The 12,696-nt window shown below is 40.0% G+C and overlaps 1 protein-coding gene across 2 annotated transcripts in view; it reads left to right on the top strand.

The window, feature by feature from the left end:
* The window catches only part of NECTIN3 (nectin cell adhesion molecule 3), a 119,483-nt gene that overhangs the window by 65,015 nt on the left and 41,772 nt on the right, over nt 1-12,696 (top strand). Inside the window, exon 6 of one of the 2 annotated variants that reach the window (XM_073306147.2) lies at nt 7,196-7,334. In XM_073306147.2, the coding sequence (XP_073162248.1) occupies nt 7,196-7,334 (139 nt within the window). Of the gene's footprint in view, nt 1-86; nt 3,076-7,195; nt 7,335-12,696 lie in introns of those variants that run through there. The other variant, XM_073306137.1, reaches the window with a different exon arrangement.

Raw genomic sequence — 12,696 nt, 5'->3', positions numbered from 1 at the left:
TTCTTATAAACCCTCTACTGATTTAGCTTGCATTGACATTCTTTGCCTTTTCTGTGTCTTGTCTACCCCATTCCTCTTTCCATTAGATCCTCCTACTACTACTACACGACCACCCACGGTTCCATGGCATCCTTCAACTGATGGCATCACAGGTTTAGCAACAGAACCAAAACTAATACATTTTCCAACATCAACCTTGCCAGCAATGCAGGAAGACAGTTGGGGTACCATCATCGCTAGTGCAGTGGGTGGGGCTCTCTTTCTGATACTTGTAAGTGTTTTGGTTGGAATTATCTGCTATAGGAGAAGACGGACGTTCCGTGGTGACTACTTTGCTAAGAACTACATTCCACCATCAGATATGCAAAAAGAGTCTCAAATAGATGTTCTCCAATCAGATGATGTGGATTCTTACCCTGACAGTCTAAAAAAAGAAATAAAACATCCAGTGAACAGTCTAATATCAAAAGATTATTTAGAAGACCCAGACAAACCAGAATGGAACAATGTAGACCATATTAACAGGTACCAAGAACGATATGAAAGACCAATGGATTATTATGAAGGAGGAACACTGGGAATGAAGTACATGGGTGGCGAATGTTATGATGACAATGAAGAAGACTTTGTGTCACATGTAGATGGCTCAGTAATATCCCGGAAGGAGTGGTATGTGTAGTAACCACTGATACCTTAACTTGATTCATACAGTTCCATTCATTAGTTGATCACTTTCAGGTTGTTTATATTTTTACTTGAGGAAAAACAAGCTTTTTGAAGTTGATTTTCAAGCTTTTGATATTGTAAAATTCTGGGTTAAATGTATCTGAGCTGCTTTATGATTTTTCAATGCTGTACTACTGTCTTTGAAAATATTGGAATTTTGATGCATAATGCTTTATTCGTCTACTGCACATGTAAGAACCAAGTGCTAAATTAAAGTTACCATACAAGGTTAGAGTTAAAAAGCAACTGTCTTGGCTTTGTGATTTAAAAACAGTTTACCTGAGACTATGATCACGTATGATCACATTGGTTAAGCACATGTGTTTTTTTTATATATATACATTTTAGACAAAAACGAGTGAATTGGTCTCAAAGCTGAAGGTTATCGAAGGTAAATTCAATTCTTAAAAGTAATTTTTACTATACAAAAACATGGATTTGCTTAAATCTGTTTTTTCAAAGATATATTCTTTTCTACACAAAAATGAATACCTCTTTGTTTTAATGAGCCTTCCTGTAATACGATGTGCATAGTTAGTGGTAACTTTGTAAAGAAAACATGTTGCATTGAAAAAGTTAGAATTCTTGGTGAAGGAGTTTTAGAGGAGAAACAATGAAGATATGGAAAGTTTTGTCTTGTAGCTGATTTTTGAGAACCATTTTTTTTTTACACTACAGTTCATTTTCAAAAAGTACTATTACAGTCTATGTACAGAATTAGTCCGTTATAGTCCTGTTCTTCACGTGAGATCAAAAACTGATTCTCGATCTTAAAAAGAGAGAATTTTCAACTAGAAATAAGATGATGCCTGGAAAGTTTTCACTGGGGATTGGGAAATACAAGGATTTAATTTAGCTAAGAGATATATGATACAAGGAGTTAATTTAGCTAAGATATATATGTTTAAGACTCTAGCAGAATACAGCATAACATGGTGTGCAGAACATAAAAGGTAAAGGGCAAATTTTTACAATGCTTTGTGATTACATCATTGCTTTTAAGAGTTGAGCATACTTTTTTTAAAAATGCATATTTATGAAAAGGGGTTAACGTAAAAAAAGTGCTATTTAAAATAAAGCAAGTAGGGTAATAAATATTGTTATTTAATGCTGTTGGAAAAATAATTTGTACAAGCACACTGTGGAATCCCCAGAACAACAGTTGTATGTATTACTCAGTTGGGTTTGTTTGTATTGCATTGGTTTGCTTTGTTACAAATAAACAAGTGGAACTGTTGACTAAAACAGTAAACAGTCTTGTAGCTAGGAGAAGCAGATGGTTACTAGAAATGAAATTGCATGCTTGGAAGTCAATTTCTTCAAGAACTGGAATAACCTTTCTTCTTATTCAGTAGTAGGTTCACTACCTCAGCTTTGCAAATGAATAGAATGGAATCTGAATAAAGTTAATTCAGATAATCTAGTTTGACAGCAGTTAACTGTTTATCACCTCTAATTTTTACAATTTCTGTGGTGAAATCCATATTTTAAGCTCTCAACTTGACATGCATTCATGAGTTTAAAAACTCTCTTACCCAGGAAAACTTGCCTTAATGTTGAAGTCCAGAAATGGGAAAAAAACTTGGGGGAGAGGGGAGATTTAACAAGCTTGGACCAGAATTTTAAGAATACTTAATGGCTACTTCTTTGAATGTTTCTTTTAATAGTAAAAGCACTGCAAAATGATGGAGTATTTAGAGCTTTATAACAAATACAGCATCTGCATTAGACTTTTGACAGTAGTCTGTGATTCCAAATGACTGCATGTCTTCAAAAATGAAGCGTAGACTAGTAAATTCATATACAGATTAAAACTGTTTCCTAAGGCTAGTTAGGTTCATAGTTGAGAGCTATGTGATGTGTATTAAATTAATTGACCAAAGTCTCAACTTAGCACAATAGCAAAGGGGTCTGTGCTCAGGTGTAAACTCATGCAAATGAGTTCTCATAACACACAAGGACCACTCCAAAGCCCACTGAAGTAACTGGATCAGATTCTATATATAGAACTTCTTGTTGTCTCTGAGAGATAATTTAACTTAGAGTTTACAGTTAACGTTCTCTTATGTCCATGTGAGAATTTATTTGGGCCTTCTATAGGTTTTGGTTTTTGTAACAAGTTGAGATTTAGAGATGAGTATTTCCTAAATTCTTAAGTGTTCTTCACCATCTTAAATTATTAAACTTGGAGGAGTTAAAAATTTTAACCTGAAGAGGTTGGTGATAGAGTTAAGACTCCAAAAGAGTTGCAGTGTTTCCTACTTGATGTATGTTTGCTGTAAATAGAGAATTGACTGTAAGTATGCTGTTGTGCGAAATAAACATCTGCTGTTAAATTGAGTTCTTGAATACAGGTAGTGTGCAGAACTGATTTGAAAGACATGAAATAACGAGCTAAAGTTCACACCCAAACATATGTACATTAAGTGTAAAGGTTTTTGGGGGGAAATGGCGTTCAGCAATCAGCCTTCAACTAGAATTGTTTCAGTATCGCTAGTGCTTTGAAAATTATTTCTACATATTTAACTGCCTTTCAAAATAGCATATAGAGAAACTTAAGCAATTAGCATGGCTGATATTTAAGGACAATTCTACCTTTATTAACGGTATGTTAATCACTTAAAATTAATGACTTCATTCATTTCAGTTAACGTCTAACGTTTATTAAGTATTTGGACACATTACCTTCTTGTAAGCAAAAGCTGTTCCTTGGATGACATAACTCATTCTGACAGAAGTTATGACTCAACAAAATTTCTGCCCAGTCCAATGTGATGGAGTTTGTTACTCTGGATTTGCCTCTGAGACTCGTCGTGCTGCCTTCTTTTACTAAACTGACAAGACAGTTTAGGAGGTGTCTCCTGCCATACATATTCCTCATCAGCACACTGACCACCAACAATCCCCTGGAAAATAGATCACTTTATTTTTTCCAGGAGTTTTGAGTCTAGAATGGAGGGAAGCTCTAGGAACAAGCTTGCTTAGCACCGCAGATGACCCTGTGATTACCACCTTCCCAGTCTTGTATATTCAGCGGTTCCTTACCTGCCACTCTATCCACTGATCTGTTGCCTCCCATGTTGTTGTGAGAGATTGGGACTAAAACCAGGGAGTTCAGTGTGGTAATAGTAGCAATTAAAGCAATACTTGCTCTCTTCACCTGGGTCAACATGACTCCATGACAAGCCACTCCACGTATCTGACACATGCTTGTGGATGCTCTAAAGAAAAGCAGGATCAGTTAGTGAACCAGTAGTGCCAAAGTGTAAGATGAAACAAAGTCTGCAAATATACAAAGCCTGAAAAATACTCCCTCAGTGAAGTCATATTCACATCGTTCAAATGGTTACTTTTACTCCAAGGGATTAAAAAGCAGTAGCCTGTATTTTTTTTTTTCCTTCCACCTGCAGTCTTTCAGCCCCAGTGGCTATAATCTTTACTAGACAACTTAAAGCAGTGAGGAGAAAAAAAAACAGATTCCTCCTTGAAAGGCCAACTCCAGGAGAAGGTCAAATCCCAGTCCAAGACATGTACAGTACAATTTTTTAGGCACGTTAAGTGTCTCTTTGGAAATCTTCCCATCAGATAGCTTTCTTCCAAAAAGGATAATAGTTGAAGACTTACTGCTTGTGAAGTTGACATACTGCACTGTACTAATATCCTGGATAACCTCTGGCATGAGTTCAGTCATGTCAATTTGGTAGGGTTCATCTTCAATAATTAGGTTTTTTATCTTGTCACTGACAGCAAAAATAGCTAGGAGACTAAACTAAAAACGATTAATGGCTATGCTGTTATCCTTTCTTGGCCGAGACTACCTTATTCTGGCCAATTCTGCATGGGTGTCAATCAAACCTTGAATTTCAAGTAGTGAAGTATATTGATCAGAGGTATGGAGGTTTTTAAAGTTTAGTGCCTGAAGCTGGAATCGTAACACAACTTGGGTCCTCAAGCTTTCTAGAGATGGTACTCTTCATGTAGGGCTGGCTAAAATACTTATCTTGGTGACTGTTGCTCTACAATTTCTTATGCAAAGAATTCTATAGTCTGATAAGCATTTCAGCAATAACATCTTACTTTCTCTTGCTGAAGTCCTTGGTTCCATCCGAGTGCTTGTCAGTCCCATTAGAATTTGCGTCTCACTGTTGCCTGATTCTACAGCACATTTAAAAATAGACTCTTAGCCTTAGAATATTGCCTTGGAGTTTGCAGAGACAGTCCACTCATATGGGTGAATGAGGACCAAACCATTAGACTGGTATCTTACTATGGGAGTTTGGGTTGGGGGAGTAACTGTTAACCTTCAAGGCTCTAATTAGCTTTTAAGATAAACCTTGAGATAAAAATAATGATCCTTTTGTAGTATGAAAGAGTACTTATTCCTGTCAGTCATTGAGCTACCCATAGACTTTACAGGTGGAGAACCTGAGGAGGGGACAGAATTGAGATGAAAAGTAGGTATTGACTGAATAGCTAAGAGGTGAGGAAAATGAGGATGAAGCAAAAGATTAACAGGGTGTCTTAGTTTGGGGTTCACAAGCTAGAAGCAGTAGACACCCATGTGTGCACTCCCAGGCAAGCGCGTGAAATTGTACACAGATAATATATGGGATATGAAGCCAGGTCTTACATAGCGATAGAGCTTGAAGCTAAACAGGTGGTCTGGGAAACTGGAATGAAAGCTTGCATATCCTAGTCTGCCCAAGGCTGTACAAAGCCAGTGGGATAGCAGATGGCCAAAATGTGAAATGCCAGATTGTCACAGCTTCATGCATTTGACAGTTGAAGTTCAAAAGCATGCATGGTATCCACAGCTTCAGATGGATTAGTACCTGCACGTGAGTTGGCTGCTTGGCTCTGTGCACAACAACAAAATCAAACTGACAAGCTCTGTTTCTGAAGTACTGTTCTGTTGCATTCTCGACATACTGCCATTTAAACTTGGTTTTTAGTATATTATGAATGTGCCCAATTCACTTGTGGTTAGAAGAGGCAAGTAGCAGAGGGAACCTCAGGCTTGAAGTAAAAAATGAAGCCCCATGCCTTGGGAGGAAATTAATCTAGATTGTACCATTGTGACTTTCAGTGTGATAGGTTGTTTTTTTATAATATGAGGCTTATGCATATGGAGAGAGGTGACCTATCATTTGTAGAAAATAAGTGACTGGCAGTCTCTTTGTGAGAGATAAGGAGACAAACTTGAGACAATGATCTGTAAAATACAGCTGCCTCAGAAGATTATTTTTTTTATAGCCTTAACTACACTGTAAGTGTAAATTGTGCCGTAAAATTCTATGGTGTGGAATACTGGAAAGACCTTCCTATGGGGAGTGTAGTCTGGCCGATTGAAATTAATCCACTCTCGCTGATGGAGACAGGACGTGTTTTCATGATTAAAAACAACCAACCCCCCACCTGACATTTCTGTAGCATTTCTGTAGCAGAGGATACAAAGTCTTTTTTTAACTTCACATTTAGCTATATTTTACTGTTAAATTTTGAATTCCTGTCCCTTTCCCTCTGAAGTCCATGGAAGTTGTTTTTTAACTGTGTGATACCTTTGATTTGATTACTGTGAGGATGATGAATAATTATCAAACTTGTGCAAAATCACCGGTTTGCACAAGGCAAGGTGTTTGCAACTGAAAAAGCTTCCATTTGAAGCTTCCAACCACATTTAAAATACTTGGGGGGGAGATGAGTACAACTGTAGCACTTATGACATTTTTATATCAGACTCAATGGTTTCAAGTATTTGAAATTAAAATTAGCGGTGATGTAGCTATGGTCAGTTGTCACAAAGTACTTATTTTTAATGTTGTTGGGGGTCACTTGAAATCTCAAAGGAAATTTTCTAGAAGTCTGGGTGGAGTAGCAGTTTGTTAAAACTTGGTCAAAATAAGACATGCACTGAAAATTCTTAATGCTTTCTAAAAGCGTTAGGTCTTGGAGAGGACATGGTATTAAGTGTGGTTTTGGTAAGTGTTAACTTATTAGTATTTTTGCATGTTGCATTTTGCAGCCTGTTTCATTTTTTTCTTTAAAACTAATTTGCTTGGTCCCAGTTTTTGCAATTCTCAATAGTTTTTTTTTAAAAAGCTGTCACCTGAGTATATTGCACTGTCTCTTTAAGTTTGAAATAGTAATAAAAAGCATGCTGTTACTGTATTGTTTTCTTCACTGATTTTATTAATCAATCTCAAAGGCTTAAAATAGAGAGCTAGTTTATTCATAAATTGCCTTTTCTTTATATCCACATACTAGCTTGTTAAGTAGAGTTAATGAGATCTGGGCAGCTGGCATTGATTAGGAAGACTTTGAAAGAACATCTTACACTATAAAAATGGCTTTTGCATGATGATGCAAGTAGATATAGTTTCCAAAATGTCGCTTAAATGACTAGCTTTGTGAGGATGGAAATCACAAAATAATACCTGAAAAGGATAATCTGTGGTGCATTACATTACAGATGTGCCATTTAAGCAGACATCTTCTGTAGCTGTAGCGGGGGCTGTAATTGGAGCAGTTCTTGCTCTCTTTATCATTACCATCTTTGTGACAGTACTATTGACTCCAAGGAAAAAAAGGCCATCCTACCTTGACAAAGTGTAAGTATCTTAATTTTCTAAATTAGAAGCAATAAGCATGAAGTTTTTGGCTGTATTTATAGTTACTTGGTAAGAAACAAAACTTTAGTGTGTACTACAGTCAGTCTCTGAACCCAAAAGTGGTGTTGAGAAATTGAACATTGCGGAATCACCAGGATTTATAAAACAAAAAAACAAGCATAGTTAAACCAAGTGTGTTAAGTATCTTTCCCCTAGAAAAGCGCAGCTGTTTCCAAGGCAAAAAAGGGGTTTCATTTTTTAAAGTGCCCTAGTACACAATACTCTTAACATCTGTTAAAACTAAAATATGAAAGACTAGAGAAGCAGTTAGTCATACACAAAACACAACAAATAAAAAAATCAAAGAACTAACGTACCTAATAGTAAATAACATTTATCCCCCACCCACAAGCATACAACTTACTATTGCCACAGCTACCTAGCAAATGACAAATCTCAAACTTACCTTGAGTCACCTTTCTGCACATTCATTTATCAGGTTTTTTTTCTCCAACAGTATAAATTACGGATGTTTAGTGTAGTAACTTGTTCTAGTAGTAGATAGGTAAGTGCAAAAATTGTGTGCAGAATGGCAGTTCAAGGGTGATAACTGTCATCCCTAGGAGGGGTTGAGTTAAGGTTGCCTAGTTTGAAGTTAAGAAGCCTCCCCACCTCCAAGTGGCAGTTACATGTTCTCTGAAATAACAGCACTGAAGGAGCAGTGTCATAGTTAAGATTAAAACTACATCCCCTGAGATCATGTACTTGAAATGAGAAAAAAAACAACTTTTAGGCTGAAAATTTCATATTCTTGACATTTTAGTACATGGTTAAAATGTGGCCCAACCTGTTGTTGGAGTAATTTTTACAAGCTCTTATATACTTGGGAGCTTTGCTCATATGGTGGTGAAACAGTTGTCCTGGAAGTAGTCCTAAATTGGGGGAAAAAATGCTTACAAGGATTTGATTGTGCCCTTCAATAGAACAAATATAGCTGGTAATTGAATAGACACATATCCTTAAACATCGAGGTACTCTGAAGATACCTTGGGGGGGAATCAGTTCTTCGTCAGTGTTACAGCAAACAAGTACTGGAAAAACTCACTTTTAAAAAAGGTTAGACATGCCTACTCCACAAATTAGTTGCCTATGCTTTTTTACATGAACTCCTTTTAAAGATGATAAAGCAGTAATGGATTAAAAAATGCTTCAGGACACTGTTTTAGTAAGTTGAAGTAAATTGCATAAGCATACTACCTTAGTATTTCAAGCAACCTATAATCTGTTAGTGTTTTTAAAACATTTGTTGCCAGTTAACCTAACAATTGTTACCTCAGACATAATAAAAACAGCTTTGGTTTAGGAGTTGATAGAAATCTAGCAAAGCCTAAAAGGAGGGACAAGGTCCTCTTAGAGGTAACTAGTAGTAAGGAAAAAAGTTGTTGACTTTGAAGTATATAGCATAAGGTAACAGTAAATTACAGTTTCAACGTTTAAAAAAAAAAAGCCTGATAAACATTCTAATGCTTGAAACTATAATGAAAATGTAAGAAATTCTATCATTTGTCCCAAATGAGACTAAATGTATGGGTTTAATAACAGGCAAGCTGACGGTCAGGGAAGAGCCTGGGGTTAGAAGATGCACGTTTAGGGCATGTCTACACTTAATGGTAGATTGACACTGCTGCAATTGATGCAGCGCGTGTTGATTTATCAGGTCTGGTGAAGACCTGCTAAATCGATGGGAGAGCACTCTCCCATTGATTTGTGTACTCCACCTCCCGGAGAAGTGTAAGGGAAGTCACAGTGCAGTGTAGTCACTGCAGTAAGCGGATCTAACTACATTGACTTCAGTTACATTATTCACATAACTGAAGTTGCATGAGTTAGATCGATTTACTGCAGTAGTGTAGACCAGCCCTTAGAGCCAGGTTTTAGCTGGATTATTTGGGGAGGTGCGGGGGGAGGAGCTTAAGAAAACTAGGTACCCACCTCCCATTGAAGTTAACTTAATATTTGGGTGAATGTCTCATTTAAAAATAGCAGCTTTTATTACTTGAAAGCTACATGTTGATCAATATCACGTCACTCTTTCCCCCTTTTTTTCTGTTTCCCTTTTCTCCAAAATACTATCTTAAGGTATGTCTACACTACAAAATTAGGTCAAATTTATAGAAGTTGATTTTTTAGAAAGCGATTTTATACAGTCGATTTGTGTGTGTCCGCACTAAGCGCATTAAGTTGGCAGAGTGTGTCCACAGTACCGAGGCTAGCGTCGACTTTCAGAGCTTTGCACTGTGGGTAGCTATCCTACAGACTCCGCTGCCCATTGAAATTCTGTGTTGAGCTCCCAATGCCTGATGGGTCAAAAACATTGTCGCGGGTAGTTTTGGATACATGTTGTCAGTCGTCCCTCTCCCCGTGAAAGCAACAGCAGACAATTGTTTTGTGCCTTTTTTCCCATGTGGGCGCTATACTGCTTTCATCAAACGGGTGCAGTAGGTCCACAAACAGTAGTCATCCAACAACCGCTGCCACTCTGCTCTCCTGGTGGTCCCGCAGAACCTCTATATGACCATCGTCATCTGCTGCTTCTGCTGCAACTCTGCTCAGCTGCTCTTGTCTCGCCATACCATGGCAAACATGTGGCCCACTCAGCTGTTGTGTCCTGGCAGGAGATGGTGCAGTAGGTCTGCAAAACTGGTCATCCAACCTCTGTGTCCCCTGCAAGTCTGCTCTCCTGCAGACTCCATACCACAGCAAGCATAGAGCCCACTCAGATCACTGTAGCAGTTATGAGCATTGTAAGCACCTTGCGCATTATCATGCAGTATATGCAGAACCAGAACCTGCAAAAGCAGGTGAGGAGGCGACAGCAGTGCAGTGATGAGAATGATAAGGACATGGACACAGACTTCTCTCAAAGCACGGGCCCAGGCAATTTAGCCATCCTGGTGGCTCATGCCATGGAACGCCGATTCTGGATCCGGGAAACAAGCACAGACTGGTGGGACCGCATAGTATTGCAGATCTGGGATGATTCCCAGTGGCTGCAAAACTTTCACAAGTATAAGGGCACCTTCATGGAACTTAGTGACTTGCTTTCCCCTGCCCTGAAGCGAAATAATACCAAGATGAGAGCAGCCCTCACAGTTCACAAGCGAGTGGGGATAGCCCTCTGGAAGCTTGAAATGCCAGACAGCTACCAGGCAATCGGGAATCAATTGGAGTGGGCAAATCTACTGTGGGGGCTGCTGTGATCCAAGTAGCTAATGCAATCACCAACCCAAGGGTAGTAACTCTGGGAAATGTGCAGATTATAGTGGATGGCTTTGCTGCAATGGGATTTCCTAACTGTGGTGGGGCAATAGATGGAACGCATATCCCTATCTTGGGACTGGAGCACCAAGACAGCCAGTACATAAACCGAAAGGGGTACTTTTCAATGGTGCTGCAAGCACTGGTGGATCACAAGGGATGTTTCACCAACATCAGCGTGGGATGGCCAAGAAAGGTACATGATGCTCGCATCTTCATACAGACCAGAGTTCTGAACAGCTGCAGCAAGTGACTTACTTTCCAGACCAGAAAATAACTGTTGGGGATGTTGAAATGCCTATAGTTATCCTGGGGGACCCTGCCTACCCCTTAATGCCATGGCTCATGAAGCTGTACACAGGCTCCCTGGACAATATTCAGGAGCTATTCAACTATAGGCTGAGCAAGTGCAGAATGGTGGTAGAATGTGCATTTGAACGTTTAAAAGCGTGTTGGTGCAGTTTACTGACTAGGTTAGACCTCAGTGAAACCAATATTCCCATTGTTATTACTGCTTGCTGTGCGCTCCACAGTATCTGTGAGAGTAAGGAGGAGATGTTTATAGCGGGGTGGAAAGTTGAGGCAAATCGCCTGGCCGCTGATTACACGCAGCCAGATGCCAGGGTGGTTAGAAGAGCACAGCAGGGTGTGCTGCGCATCAGAGAAGCTTTGAAAACCAGCTTCATGGCTGACCAGACTATGGTGTGACAGTTCTGTTTGTTTCTCCTTGATGAAAACCTGCCCCCTTGGTTCACTCTACTTCCCTGTAAGCCAACCGCCCTCCCCTCCCCGATTACCGCTTGCAGAGGCAATAAAGTCATTGTTTCAAATTCATGCATTCTTTATTAATTCGTCACACAAATAGGGGGATAACTGCCAAGGTAACCCGGGAGGGGTGGGGGAGGAGGGAAGGACAAGGCCACACAGCACTACAAAACTTATTGAATGCCAGCCTTCTGTTGCTTAGGCAGTCCTCTGGGGTGGAGTGGTTGGGTTCCTCCCTCTGCCCCCCCCCCCCCCCCGCATTCTTGGGCATCTGGGTGAGGAGGCTATGGAACTTGGGGAGGCGGGCAGTTGATTACACAGGGGCTGCAGTGGTGGTCTGTGCTCCTGCTGCCTTTCCTGCAGCTCAACCGTATGCCGGAGCATTTCGGTTTGATCCTCCAGTAGCCTCAGCTTTGCATCCTGCCACCTCTCCTGTTGCTTCACCTATCTCTCCTCTCGCGCGTCCCTCCTGTCCTTGCGTTCATTTTGTGCTGCCTGGATTCTGCCTTTGTCTGCCTCCACGCATTCTGCTGAGCTCTTTTAGTGCAGGAGGACTGCATGAGCTCAGAACATTTCATCACGAGTGCATTTGTTTTCACTGCCTCATCTGCGCTCGCCTCTGGGAGGGAAATGCTAGTTGCAGTGTTGAAACACTTGCAGCTGTGGGAGGAAAAAAAAGAGAGTAAAATTGAAAAAGACACATTGGCCATTTAAAAGGAGGAGCTGATATTTTCAGGTTAACATGCAGCACAAACCGAACTAACCCCCGCCACACACACACACACACACAATTCTCTGGGATGATCGCTTCACCCCTCCCCCCACCGCGTGGCTAACAGTGGGGAGGATTTCTTTTCAGTCCCAGGCAAACAGCCCAGCAGGAATGTCCTCTGAACGTTCCCTTAATAAAATTCCCCTATTTCAACCAGGTGACCATAAATGATATTACTCTGAGGATAACACAGAGAGATAAAGAACAGATGTTGCTTGAATGCCAGCAAACACCGAGACCACATGCTGCCATGCTTTCTAATGCAATGATTCCCAATTACATGCTACTGGCCTGCCGTGGTAAAGCATCCTACCATGGATGCAATAAGGCTGCCCTCCCCAGAAACCTTTTGCAAAGGCTTTGGGAGTACCTCCAGAAGAGCTTCATTGAGATGTCCCTGGAGGATTTCCGCTCCATCCCCAGCCACATTAACAGACTTTTTGAGTAGGTGTACTGGCCGCGAATGCATCCCAAGGCTTCAGGGCAAATTAATCATTAAACACGCTT

The sequence above is a fragment of the Lepidochelys kempii genome, chromosome 1 (assembly GCF_965140285.1).
Source record: "Lepidochelys kempii isolate rLepKem1 chromosome 1, rLepKem1.hap1, whole genome shotgun sequence".
Taxonomy (NCBI): domain Eukaryota; kingdom Metazoa; phylum Chordata; order Testudines; family Cheloniidae; genus Lepidochelys; species Lepidochelys kempii.
This window is presented reverse-complemented; position numbering and strand designations above follow the sequence as displayed.